The sequence below is a fragment of the Pectinophora gossypiella genome, chromosome 20 (genome assembly GCF_024362695.1).
Source record: "Pectinophora gossypiella chromosome 20, ilPecGoss1.1, whole genome shotgun sequence".
Lineage (NCBI taxonomy): Eukaryota > Metazoa > Arthropoda > Insecta > Lepidoptera > Gelechiidae > Pectinophora > Pectinophora gossypiella.
Window position 1 is genome coordinate 6,101,995 of NC_065423.1, and position 12,749 is coordinate 6,114,743.

Genomic DNA, 12,749 nt, shown 5'->3' on the forward strand with positions numbered 1-12,749 from the left:
GGTTTCTATTCTACCATAATATACGTAGCCATTGTAACTCGAACAATAAATATAAGTATTTCAATTCATCAAACTTACCTTTTGTCAATTCCTTCGCTTTCAGCATATCCATTCATGAGTTGGTTTGGCGTCCACTTTATGATCAGCCCCGCAGCAGTCTGATGAAGACTCAGGTAACCAGGCATTGGTTCCTCTACGTCTTTCTATAATTGTCATTCATCATCATCATCGTTAATTTTATTAACACTTACTTATTCAAAATTCTAAATAAATTATGCGTAAGCTCAAGAGACCCGTGGAACACTTTAAGGATCTTCATTTTCAGACTGTTAGCTGATTTATTAACCAATAGTTTAGAAACCCACCAACCCTGGTGTCAGGGTTATTACTGAGCCGCCAAAGGCCCCTGACATGACTCCTGACAAGTAGTAACCGAGACCAACGACGTAACCTGTGTTCCGAAGCACGGATCATTTTACTTTCGGACAATCAGGTGATCAGCCTTTAATGTCCTAACCAAACTAGGGATCACAAAGTCATTTTTGTGATTTATCCCCACCGGGATTCGAACCCGGGACCTCCGGATCGTGAGCCCAACGCTCAGCCACAGGACAAGGCCATTATAGACGACGTTTATTAAAAACATCTCAATATTGGAGGTACCATTACCTCAGAGATACTTCCAATTTAAAATATTTGCATAAGTTTAGTACCACTCTCAGATACGCTCATGAAAGCCTAATGCACGAATAACTTTGGCTTCTTTTAAGTTCGCAAAGAGAAAATAAGATAGAAAAAATCTGACTCGGGTAGGATTTCATTCCGAAGCTCTCGTAAAAGTGCAACTCTCTTGGAAATATAGAGAAGAAAATGTTTCTTTGCCTCAAAGGTACTCTAGCCATTTGCCAAATATTATTTTTTTCGTCATAACAATAATCTTTATCTACTTACAGGCAACTCAAATCCATTTATTATTTAATAGGTACAATTCACTTAATTTATAATTTGTTCGTTTAGTACCTCATAATTACGTAGAGGTAGGGTTGCCATCCGTCCGGGTTTCCCCGGATTTGTCCTAGTTTAGAGGGCGTTCGGGGAGCGTCCGGGGAAGGTTTCATTTGTAGACCGGGTTTTAAAAAATAAATATCAACTTACGGGCTGCACTCGAACATTGTTTTTGCCGTAAAGCAACGCTGCACGGGAATTCTGATGTAGACTCTCCACGTAGTCTTTGGCACCTGAAGCACTAGCGTTGCCAGTACCTAATAGTAAAACAGTGTTTATAGATCTACAACGTATTAGAAAAATCGTGTCTTTGTTAATTAATAAGACTCTTAATTTAATTCCCAATGAAAGACGGAAGGCAGACGGAAGTCTTTTGTTTCTTTTGTCTTCCTTATTGGAATTTCCTTTTTCAGAAACAATTCAATGTTGTTATCGGAATAATAAAGTATACCTGTAGTAATAGCACTGCCATCGTCAGAAGAAGCATTTAAGCTCCTTCTGAAGTTCAGAATTGGTCTCCGAACCGACGGTGGAGTTGTCGTGCCAGCAGACATCCTGTGTCTCTGAACCTGCGGGCGCGAAATAAATATACTTACATAAGTAATCGTCAAAACGATAGTGAAATCCAAGAACCGTTTTTGGTTGTTTGCATTTAAAAAATATTGTCGCATCTGTAAATGAACCGGGAATGTTAGGTAAGCGGAACCGGATTCTTCAGGACTCCATGTCTAACCAGCTAGTGAATGTAATTCGAGATCGATCTACAAATATCTGCCATCTAGTACAGATATAAACAAACTTTTTTAAATAAAAGTGTCTTCATACTATACTGAATACGTAACACAATCCTATTGTAGTATTTTAGACCTCAAGACGTGTCTGAACTCGTGACTTTTGTTTCGTAACCCTGATCATAATAATATATATGCGATATAAGTGGTTATGTATACATTGACTTTAAGAAAATGTGTCTTTCTCTAAAACTAACGAGGGACTTTTCATGCTACGTTCCTCATAAACAATATAGATGGCGCTGTAAAGATTTTCCTTCGTTTAACGTTTTAATTAACAGTTATTATTAGATAACAGACATATGCTTCCTTTATCTTTGTTTTTGGGTGTAACTGATGACGCTTTTTATTACACCCAAGAACAATTACATTAACCTCCACCCATTATTACTTTGAGCAACATAATTCTATACATAATGTGATGCGACTATCAAACAACAATTATTTTTATATAATAAAATGCTTATGCCATTACATTGTGCCTTTTTGAATAATTATGTACCCGAGTAATGAGTAAATAGGTATCTAATTACCATGTTAAATCTCGACAAAGCCATCTATATTAATTTTGGGGAAAATAGCCTGGAAATTCCATCATTACAAAAGCGTTGAATTGGTGCTCTTTTAAAGTATTTTAAAACCTTTCCACGCTTTAGAGAAACTCGATATTGGCTCTGGTAACTGAAGAGAATAATAATTAATTATCAGAAGTCTTATACTTGCAACCACGCCTACCCCAATAAGTAACTTTATTTGAAGTAAATAAAATGATATTTTCAGCGAAAAAACAGCTTCTTTTATCGATCGTAATTTTTATTGAAACTGTTTTAATTACATCATGAGAAACGAATTGTAAAGACGCAAGCGGTAGAAATCAAGATTTTTATTCTCGGTTAATTAAGTAAGTACCTATCTAAATTATTATGGGTAAAATACCGTAGTTTGTCGTTAGTTGTGGTGGATTCCCAACCTCATCAACCCTGGTATCATCAGGGTTATTATTGAGCCGCGAAAAGCCCTGACATGACTCATGTAACGACTACGACTTACATCAATAAGCAGTAACCGGGACCAACGGCTTAACGTGCCTTCCGAAGCTCGGAACGACTTACTTTCGGACAATCAGGTGATCAGCCTGTAACGTCCTAACCAAACTAGGGATCACAAAGTAATTTTTGTAATTTCCCCCCACCAGGATTCGCACACAAAATTGAATTGGGAATTGTTATTAATTAAAATTCTTGGTGCTGCCGCGCAGTTAATTTATACAAGACGTTTGTAAAGAGAACACCAGAGTTATAAACAGGAATAACAGAATACAATTCTACTTAGTTAGTACTTACTTACATATTGTCTTTACTTGTTGTACGTCAGTATCTTAATAAAGAATCAAGTATTATAGAAAGGTGCCGTCGCAAGCAAACTGTACTTAAGGACCTATATACATATAACTCTTCAGATAACTGTCATCATCATCATCAATTTAAGAGCCACACTCTTGTCGGTGTAGCATTTTCCATTCCAGTCTATCAAAGGCCAATTCTTTGACTTCCCTATAAGACACGACGTTAACCTTTTCGTTCTTTCCTTCCTCTCTATCCTTCTAGCTTTCCTTCTATGATGTTTTTAATAAATTCGTCGTGTCTTATTAGGTGTCCAATCGTCTTGCCACTTCTGTGCTCAATAATTTTCAGTATTTGTCTCTTTTCCCTTACTCTTACTAGCACTTTCTCATCAGATAACTGTAACCCGTCCGAATTAAATAAACACCGTGTTTCACGGATGAGTTCGTACAGATTATACGGTCGTGCGGATGATGCCTTAAGGCGAATGTATTTTGGTTATGACATCTCTGATAAACAAATATTAAACATAACATAAGCTCGCGACTATACCCCAATTGTGGTAGTCAGATATATATATCCATCGCAAGATGAACTAAGTATCCACCTCATCGAGCTTTCTGTTAGAACAACGTGATTAGGTGGTGAGCCGTATCGCCGTCTAAAATGGTCCAGCCAACTGTGTTAGTAAAAACTGCACTTAAGATAAATGTTCAGACTCACCAATTCGTCAGCCGGCGGATCAGTCCAGAAGCAAGCAGGTGCTTTGGCCTTGGAGTACTCCAGGGCGCAGGGTCCGACGAGCAACGAGCTGAGGATGCTCCCGTAGTCAGGGTCCGCTACCAGCGCGTCCCGCTCGTAGTACCTGGTGGCGTTGTTCACCAGGTGCTCGATGATCTTTGCCAACTGTCTCTCGAAGAGGGCTATCCGTATCCACAGGTATCTGCAACCAATATTGATGTATTAATAGGTATATATTTCTCTCTCTTTCTCTCTCAAACTTTTAGCCAGGATGGTATGGTGGTTTAATGGATTGTGATCGTTGAAAAATAGTAAGGTTTCAGCTAAGTAAACTAGGTTTATTGTAAAACTTTTTAATTTGAACTTTAGGTATACTTAAGCGTAAGTTTAATTAGATACTACTTATGTATTATCTATATTTTTCTTATAACATGAATCAATTGCTTTTATTTAGCTTCAACTGAAGTAAAAATCCGGAAAAAACTAAATACTTAACTTTAGATACCTAACGTGCATTGTACAGTAACTAATTTAAATTTCGCGTGTAGGTACGTCTAATCCCCACCGTAATTATTTCCTGCTGCAAAGTATGATTGAAAGCTGGCGCGTCAGAGCGGGTGTAATCAAATGCTGAGAGCCTTTGAAATGCGACGACTGGTTGTAAACACAACACCAGACTCAACACAACCACTTACCTTTATAGCTCTGTCATTTTGTTTCGTACTAAGGCGTCGTCAGGTTAAATAAAAGAAACATTGGTGCTAATTCCTGCAGACCACTTTACGTTACCACGTTATCCGCTGAACAAGAAAGGGACGGGTAATCGACAGGCATAAAATTTATGGAACACACGTCAATTTTAAGCAAAAAGCAAAACAAACGTCTAAAAATTTTACATCGGCCAATAACCCGACAGAGTTAAGTAGACAACACATCAAATGGATTGCATACCAGCGAGATGCCCATTTTATTCGCCCGGGTTATTCATTCGTTTTAAAATTAACTTGTTGACAATCATCCGTCCCTTTACTTTTCGTCGGATAAGAAAATGGCGAGTATAACTTAAAATAAAATTAGGAGGTGCGTCTGAAGGAATCGGGACTATTATTATACTTATTATTACTAAATCTCTAGGTATGTCCTGTAAAAAACGGAATATCGGGAGTAGGGAGATATTTTAGAGAAATATTATGAGTTATTGTCAACATGTTCCTCGTCGTCTTTCTATTTGCCGACCAACCAAACCATAAAATACCTATACCGTATTTTATGTAAGTACCGATATCAAACCGTACAATGATAAAAATGCATCCATCGTAGCTTTCAAGCTACAGAACATTAGTGTCAACAATTGGATCCATTCCACGTCTCCTAAAAAGTATAACGACATGACGTAAAGATACTGAACTTTAATCATTTCGTTATGACCCGCACTAAACTTGTAATAGAACGTCGCCCTGACCGCTGTAATCGAAAAACTTTACGATGGCAAATCCTACTTTACGACACTGAAATAAAACTGCAAGCGGCGAGGTTTTCAGATCATGACAATGACGTAGTTACAATACAATCGTTAAACCCACAGCCATTATAGCGGATGTGAGGTTTTTTTTTTATAGTTGTCCTGTGACCTACATGAAGATGCTGTAAGGAGCTAGACTTCTAAACAAAAAATCTGCGCTAACTTTCGCATCCCAGCTGGTGCACCAGTACCTACCTATCAAATGTTTTTCGATTTGGCCCATAAAATGGCCCAAAAACTCAAATAATAAATAACAAGTACTTTATGATGACAAATAGCTCTGAAATCTACGGTGCTCCAAGGATCTTACTCGGAAATTTTAATATAACATGATCGATTGTACCCAGGTGGCGAAAACCTTGACATACTCTGAGAGAAACGAGTCTTAAACACAATGCTGTACCTACCTGCTGCGTCATTGATTCTGCAAAAAGTTATAATGAAAATCGGCTTAGGTAAACTTTTGGAATAATTAAACGAGACCTTGTTAATTATGTTCAGAGACTTATAAATAGGTTCCTGATTATAAATACGTTATAAATACTTCTCAAACATAACATAAGCTCACGACTTAACTCAATTGGAGTAGTCAAGAGGTACATCCATCGCAAGATGAACTAAGTACCCACACCTCACCGAGCTTTCAGTTAGACCTACTTGATAGGTGGTGAGACGTATCGTCGTCCGTTAAAAATGTACTTAGTGACAATAGCTATTCGAAAATACGTAAATATTCTTTTGTCTTTTTATTTGAACGAAATTAAGAGTTCAAGACATACCTAACAAACTCAAACTAGTCTAGACCCAAACAAATACGCAGGACAAATATTTAATTCCCCGTAATCGGGCCTGATTCGTGGGCAAGTTAGTTTACAAAAGGTTCAAGTTACTAGGACGACGGCCTCGCAGAGTACTCAAACTCAATTACTGTTAGATACAAAAAGTTATATTACTTCGCTGTTGTCTCTACTTAGATACCTTCGAGATACTTCAGTAAGATATAAGTATATTGCAAAGAAATCACGCCCATAAATGCTGTTGATATAGAGCTACAAGTCATCAGAATTTTTGCATATGAATTTTCCATGACCATGCCGTATGAATTACCTAATCTAATCTAACCTAAAGAACCCACCGCTGGGCAAAGGCCAGCCCTTTCCTCTTTCCATTTTTCGCGGTCCTGTGCGTACTCCAGCCAGTCCCTCCAGCAAGCGTCCAAGTCGTCACACCATCTCTTTCGAGCCGGACATATTTGTCGCATGCACCCTGAGCAGTGGGCACGGATTGTCACGCATTGGGTGCCTCATGACGGGTATAGGCGTCGTGATAAACCGCATATGAAATATACTATACATATCAATATTGAAATTTTAACTACTAAATCCAACACAATATCAAAAATTTAAAAATAGAACTGTAAAGTGTCTTTTATTCTCATTTAAATGTAGGATGGTCTATTGAGCACTTCCTAAAAGCAATAATAGGGTCGTCCTAAAGGTCCCTTATTCACGCGAAAACTCAACTGACGGGATTTGAATATACCTACACTCTTATTATCCCAATTTATCGTCTACCAATTTAAGATGATCCCGGCCCTATCGTTTCTGGGCGGCCCGTCTACAAATTGTCGGAAAATGCTGAACTACAGACGTCGAAAATGGAGGTCTTCGTAAACTAGGCAATATCGGAAGCACGTAGAGAATGATCCATCAGAAAATGCGTGGTTCGATCGGGAGATTTGGGTGGTAAAAAATAAGTTTCAATAGACAAATAGAATTAGTGGAGATTTCCTTCGGTCCGATGACACAGACAAGACTGTTGTAAATAACTTTCGTAGATTTTTTACGTGTCTTATTACAGATTTATTCAATTTGCCGCATATAGAGGGTGTTAGTGACATCGTAACGAAAACTTTGAGGGACGATTGAGACCATGATTCTGAGTTGATATCAAGTGGAATTTTCTGTCGCAAAAGTATTGAACAGAAAATAACTTGAAAAAAAAAAACAACAATTTTCATGAATTTTCCGACTGAAAAATTCCACTTGATATTAACTCAGAATAATCAGCTGAATCATCCCCCTCAGTATTCGTGACGATGTCACTTACACCCCGCTCAAGTACATACTGTAGCCATACAAGTAGGTATGGGTGTTAGTGACACCATAACGAATACTGAGGGGGATGATTCAGACCATGATTCTGAGATGATATCAAGTGGAATTTTCAGTCGGAAAATTCATGAAAATTGTTGTTTTTTTTTTTCAAGTTATAGAAAAGTATAGAATTAAAAATAATTGAAAAAAAAACTAAAAAAAAACATGAATTTTGCGACGGAAAATTCCACTTGATATCAACTCAAAATCATGGTCTGAATCATCCCCCTCAGTATTCGTTACGATGTCACTAACACCCTTTATAGGCATTAACTACTTGGCCGGAAACTACCGTAGCCCAGCCGAAAGAAGTAAGTAAGTAGAATGATTATTTTTCATAAGAATACAAAAAATATTGGTAAAATAAAACCCCACAAAACCAATTCCTCGGTTATGTGGAACATCATGAAACAAACGACACTTTGTGAGTTTAATTTTGGAAAACTACTCGCTAAGCCGCTTATAAAAAAACGACTTTACAACATAATGTACCAACGGGAAAATAAACAGCTGAAATTTCTTCTAACGACTGTGGTCGATCAAGCACGCCTAGGTATTCAGTAACATACTATAGATCAATGCATATAAGTACGTATTTTATATACTTTCCACTTTACAAGTAAGTAGATATGTAACCTTTTTTGACATGGTTGCTTGCTCACCAATTTAATAGACCAGAATCCGACCAGAATAATCTGTTACATGCGACAGCACAAAAGGTAGACTGTAAGAAATATTTCTTTTTGAATAAATCCTTTTTTGAGATGAATGCTAACATGACTTTATATATTCAAAAGAGCGGAAAATCTTTCACGCGCGAAACATATATTTTATCATTTGAATACTGTTATTAATATTAAGTAATATATATATAAGTATTATTATACTTGTACAAAATTTTCCTGTACCCAAAGTTGCCTGGAAGAAATTGCTGCATGAGCAATAAGGCCGCCTGTTGTGCTTTTCTGTATATGTTGTCCTTATCTCTGTATTTTGTGTCCATTGTGCTCAATAAAGTATTTCATCTATCTATCTCGACGCTAAACGTGATGCGTTGAAGGCCCGTCCCCCTGCCGCTATTCATTATAATTACCAAAATAGTGTGCTCACGTGTGCGGGAGTTCACTGTAAAGATAGGCTACATAAACCATTTTCGGGCGCATCAGCGTCGTGCCAATTAGGAGTCGAAGTGGTCGCCATGGCCGAAATCGGTCGGAGAGATCATCATTTTATAAGTATTATATGACTAGTGTTGTGACCACCAGGGGCTTCATCCGAATGGAATCTTATTGCTTTAGAACAATTTCTTTCAGGCAACCACTACCAGGAAACAATCATTATTTACATCCTGAAAAGCCCTTATGATAGGATAGTTGTAGTATTTACGATCTTGTAGTAGCTACCCCACCCCATTGCTTTCTGTAGGCCTACATAGTCTAAAAAGGTATACTAGAAACTAATTTTGCCATTTACTAGTTTTAAAGTCTCGGCTCATGTAATCACTATCAACATAACCTATTGTTTTCTTAATTTGCAAAAATTTAGACCAAAATATAGCTATTAGGTTATGTTTTTTTTTTTTACAATTACTTACCACTTTATAATTAAACTAAATTTAAATATAACAAAAAATATACAAAATACCTAATCAAAAAGCCCGCCTCTAGTCGCTCCCGGCGCAAAGGTGCCCATGATATTGGCAGCATTTACCACGCAACTTTTCTTTTAAAAGTACATAACCCGTTCGTGTGAAAAACTTTTTATAAGTAGAAAGTTACACAAAGGTTACAAAATAAACTTACTTAAATGGGAGTTATTTGTTTACACAAGGAGTATTTATAGCCTATCTACATGCAAAATGAATTTTCTTTCGCATAACAACATTACCTGTAATAGCAATACGACTGCATCTACGAAGGGGTATGCTATGTTTACGTCTCATGTAACAGGGGGCCAAACTTTTGCCATTAACCGGGCACAAATCCTGGAAACCATGTGATATCAATTATCTATGATCTAAACCTGAATCTATGATTCAAATTCATGAAGCAAATTGAATTTTCTTTCACATTTAAGTTTTTTCTTTTTGTTCTAATTTCGATATTTTACAAAAAGTTCTACTACAAGTTTAGAAGCATAACGAGGTTTATTATTATAATTTTGTTGTTACACGTTTCTACCTTAATAATGTACTCTTCTACCCTGTACACTACTAGTACCTAGGTAATATGAACACACAGGCATTAATTACCTTATTAGCCAGGCTAGAGTCGCTACACTACACATCATAAAACACATAAGCAAGGAACGTTCAAGAATAAAATTCACAAGAAAGATGCAGATAATTATCTCCACATCTTTTCAGTTATTAACAGTATTCATAGTGAATATGGAATTTTTGTAATGTTGTATAGAAGTATAATAATACTGTACATGTTTCACACACACATCCTCCACCTAACAACCTCCGTGGTCTAGTGGTTAGAGCATTGGGCTCACGATCTGGAGGTCGGGGGTCGATTCCCGATGGGGACGTCGAAAATCATTTTATGAGACTGTCCTTTGTTTGGCTATAAAATTGCAGGCTTCAGCCGACCAGGTTGTCCTATAAGGAAAGATGACTCCGTGCTCCGGAAAGTACGTTAAGCTATTGGTCCCGAGCTACTAGCCCAAATGCCTCTACCTACCCGCAGTAGAGCAGCGTTGTGGAGTATGCTCCATACCCTTTTGGTAGGTTGAGGGGAGGCCTGTGCCCAGCAGTGGGACGTATATAGGCTGTTTGTGTTATGTACTTATGCCTGTTTATTAACAGTAACAGGTATGTATCTGTAACTTACAGTAACAGTACGTAATAAGTATTATTATTGGCAGACCTTTATAGTTAATTGGATTATATAATAATCTGAACATTTGTGTATTGTGTTGAATAGTGTAGTAATTTGCGATTGTTAAACTAATATTGAACAGTATAATAGCTGTAGTGTTGTGTTAATGATACTCGATAGGTACGCCCCTGACCAAGTGTAATAGTAATCAAATCAGAGGGGTTAAAAAGCAATTCATCTATTACATACATACATACATTCGTGCATATAAAAGTAAGTGCGCAATGCAAACCAAACCAATATCAAATAGCAATATTGCTTTCTTTCATTTAACAATCCCCCCCCCCCCCCCGCCCCTCGTATACGAATAAATTAAATACGTACTTACATACGTTCAAGTAAAAGTCCGCAAAGAAAAATAACGGACTTTCCAGGCTACGTTCCCTAAAAAAATAGAGAGATGGCGCTGATACATACATACATAAACTCACGCCCGTAATCCCTAATGGGGTGGGCAGAGCCACAAGTAATCAAAGACAACTTGCAGCCACTGTTGATACGAAGTCCAAAGATGGATATGATGAACCTTATGGTGATAAGGGATCAGCCTATCGCCCATGCAGATGGCGCTGATCAGATTTAATATTATCTATTTTCTCATTGGTTCTCTATTGTATTCCCTAAAATTTCTTATCCTACTTTTTATTTTCCTTCACATTTTAGTCCTAAGTATCGAATGTCCTAATGATCCTAGTCCAATTTTGTTAACTCCTAGTGTTCATTGCCCTATTTTTTTTTCATCCTAATGATGGTAAGCCCTAATGTCCATAGTTACAATCGTTTATATTCCTAAAATGTATAGTCCTAAATAAAATGTGAAGGAAAATAAAAAGTAGGATAAGAAATTTTAGGGAATACAATAGAGAACCTTCACCGCCGCCTCTCGGCCCTTCGGGCCTCGATGGTCACAAGTAACCTAACCCACTCGGCTATATGGCAGGGGGCTCGCTTTGCTCGCCCCCTGGCATACAGCCTTCGTAACCTATATCTACAGTGTCGGGGTGCCGCGAATTTCCGTGCTCGCTTCGCTCGCACCCGTGACTGCTGTCGTTACGAAACAAATCTTCACCGCCGCCTCTCGGCCCTTCGGGCCTCGATGGTCACAACTAACCAAAATATGTCAAATAGATCATATAGGGAATGAAAAATTCGGAATTTCAAACTTTAGGGACATTAATATTAGAACTAAAGAATATTAGGACAAATATTACGGTAGGATAATCAATATTTAGGATGATCGAACATTAGTACAATTAAATATTAGGAAAATGATGTTCGGAAAATCGACTTTAGGACTATAAACATTAGGAAATACAACAGGCCCCCTTTCTCATTACTTAGGTACATAATTATTCAAAATACAACGTAATGGCAGAAGCATAATAGAAATTATTGTTACTTGATATTTGGATCATATTATGTATAGAATTATGTTGCTAACTATATTGCTTCACTTTATTTTGATCAGAATAATAATGTGTGGAAGATGTGTTGTGCCTGGGTTTAATAACAAGGGTCATCATTTACACCCCAAAAACAAAGTTAAAAATTGCTGCTGTCTGTTATCCATCGAATTAGAAGGTTAAACGAAGAAAAAACTGTACAGCGCTATCTATATTTTTTTGAGGAACGTAACCTGGAAAATCCCTCATTGCTTGGCAACATAATTATAAATCGTAAAGATTATCTGCAACAGACTCTGTGTCAGGAAACCACTACCCGAGTAACTGTGACCTTTTAGTAATAAAATCAAAGTCTACAATGTTGCTACACGAAATTTAAGGACGTAATATACGACCGGATTACTCTAGCCATAGAGGCCAATCAGCTCGCGACACCAAACACTTCAGAACGATTCCCCACATTCAGCGCTTATCGCTAAAGACCCACTAGGCCCACTAGGGTCAATTAATTCTTTCAAATAATCTCCCTCTTAGACGACGCCCTGAGCCGAAGTTCGCACCCTACTGGGCACCCTCAGGCCTGTTGTCTTAAATTTTGTACCGGGTGAGAGCCCTCAGCGCTCCCCATTTGTCCAGCCAAGTAGTTAATGGCATCTGCGGCAAATCTACAACAAGTCACGTCAAAAAAACAAAAAAGCTACACGAAATGTAAGCTGAATTTATTTTCAAAAACAGAGAATATCTTTACTGACCTAGGAATATACGTAGGTATAAGCATGAATTTGTTCCTAATTGGACTGTCCCGTAATGTTGACTAAATGTTAAATAGAAACACATTTAAGCTAAGTTGGTAGAGTTATGGAATAGGAATAAAGTATCTTTGGTCGCTAATACCAATAGTGG

The 12,749-nt window shown here is 37.5% G+C and overlaps 1 protein-coding gene across 1 annotated transcript in view; it reads right to left on the minus strand.

Annotated features, from left to right (window-relative positions):
* The window catches only part of LOC126376083 (small G protein signaling modulator 2-like), an 86,712-nt gene that overhangs the window by 10,768 nt on the left and 63,195 nt on the right, over window positions 1-12,749 (minus strand). The window contains exons 5-8 of the mRNA XM_050023254.1: window positions 3,863-4,082; window positions 1,457-1,574; window positions 1,156-1,262; window positions 79-203 (exon numbers count right to left, since the gene is read on the minus strand). Of these exons, the coding sequence (XP_049879211.1) occupies window positions 79-203; window positions 1,156-1,262; window positions 1,457-1,574; window positions 3,863-4,082 (570 nt within the window). The remainder of the gene's footprint in view (window positions 1-78; window positions 204-1,155; window positions 1,263-1,456; window positions 1,575-3,862; window positions 4,083-12,749) is intronic.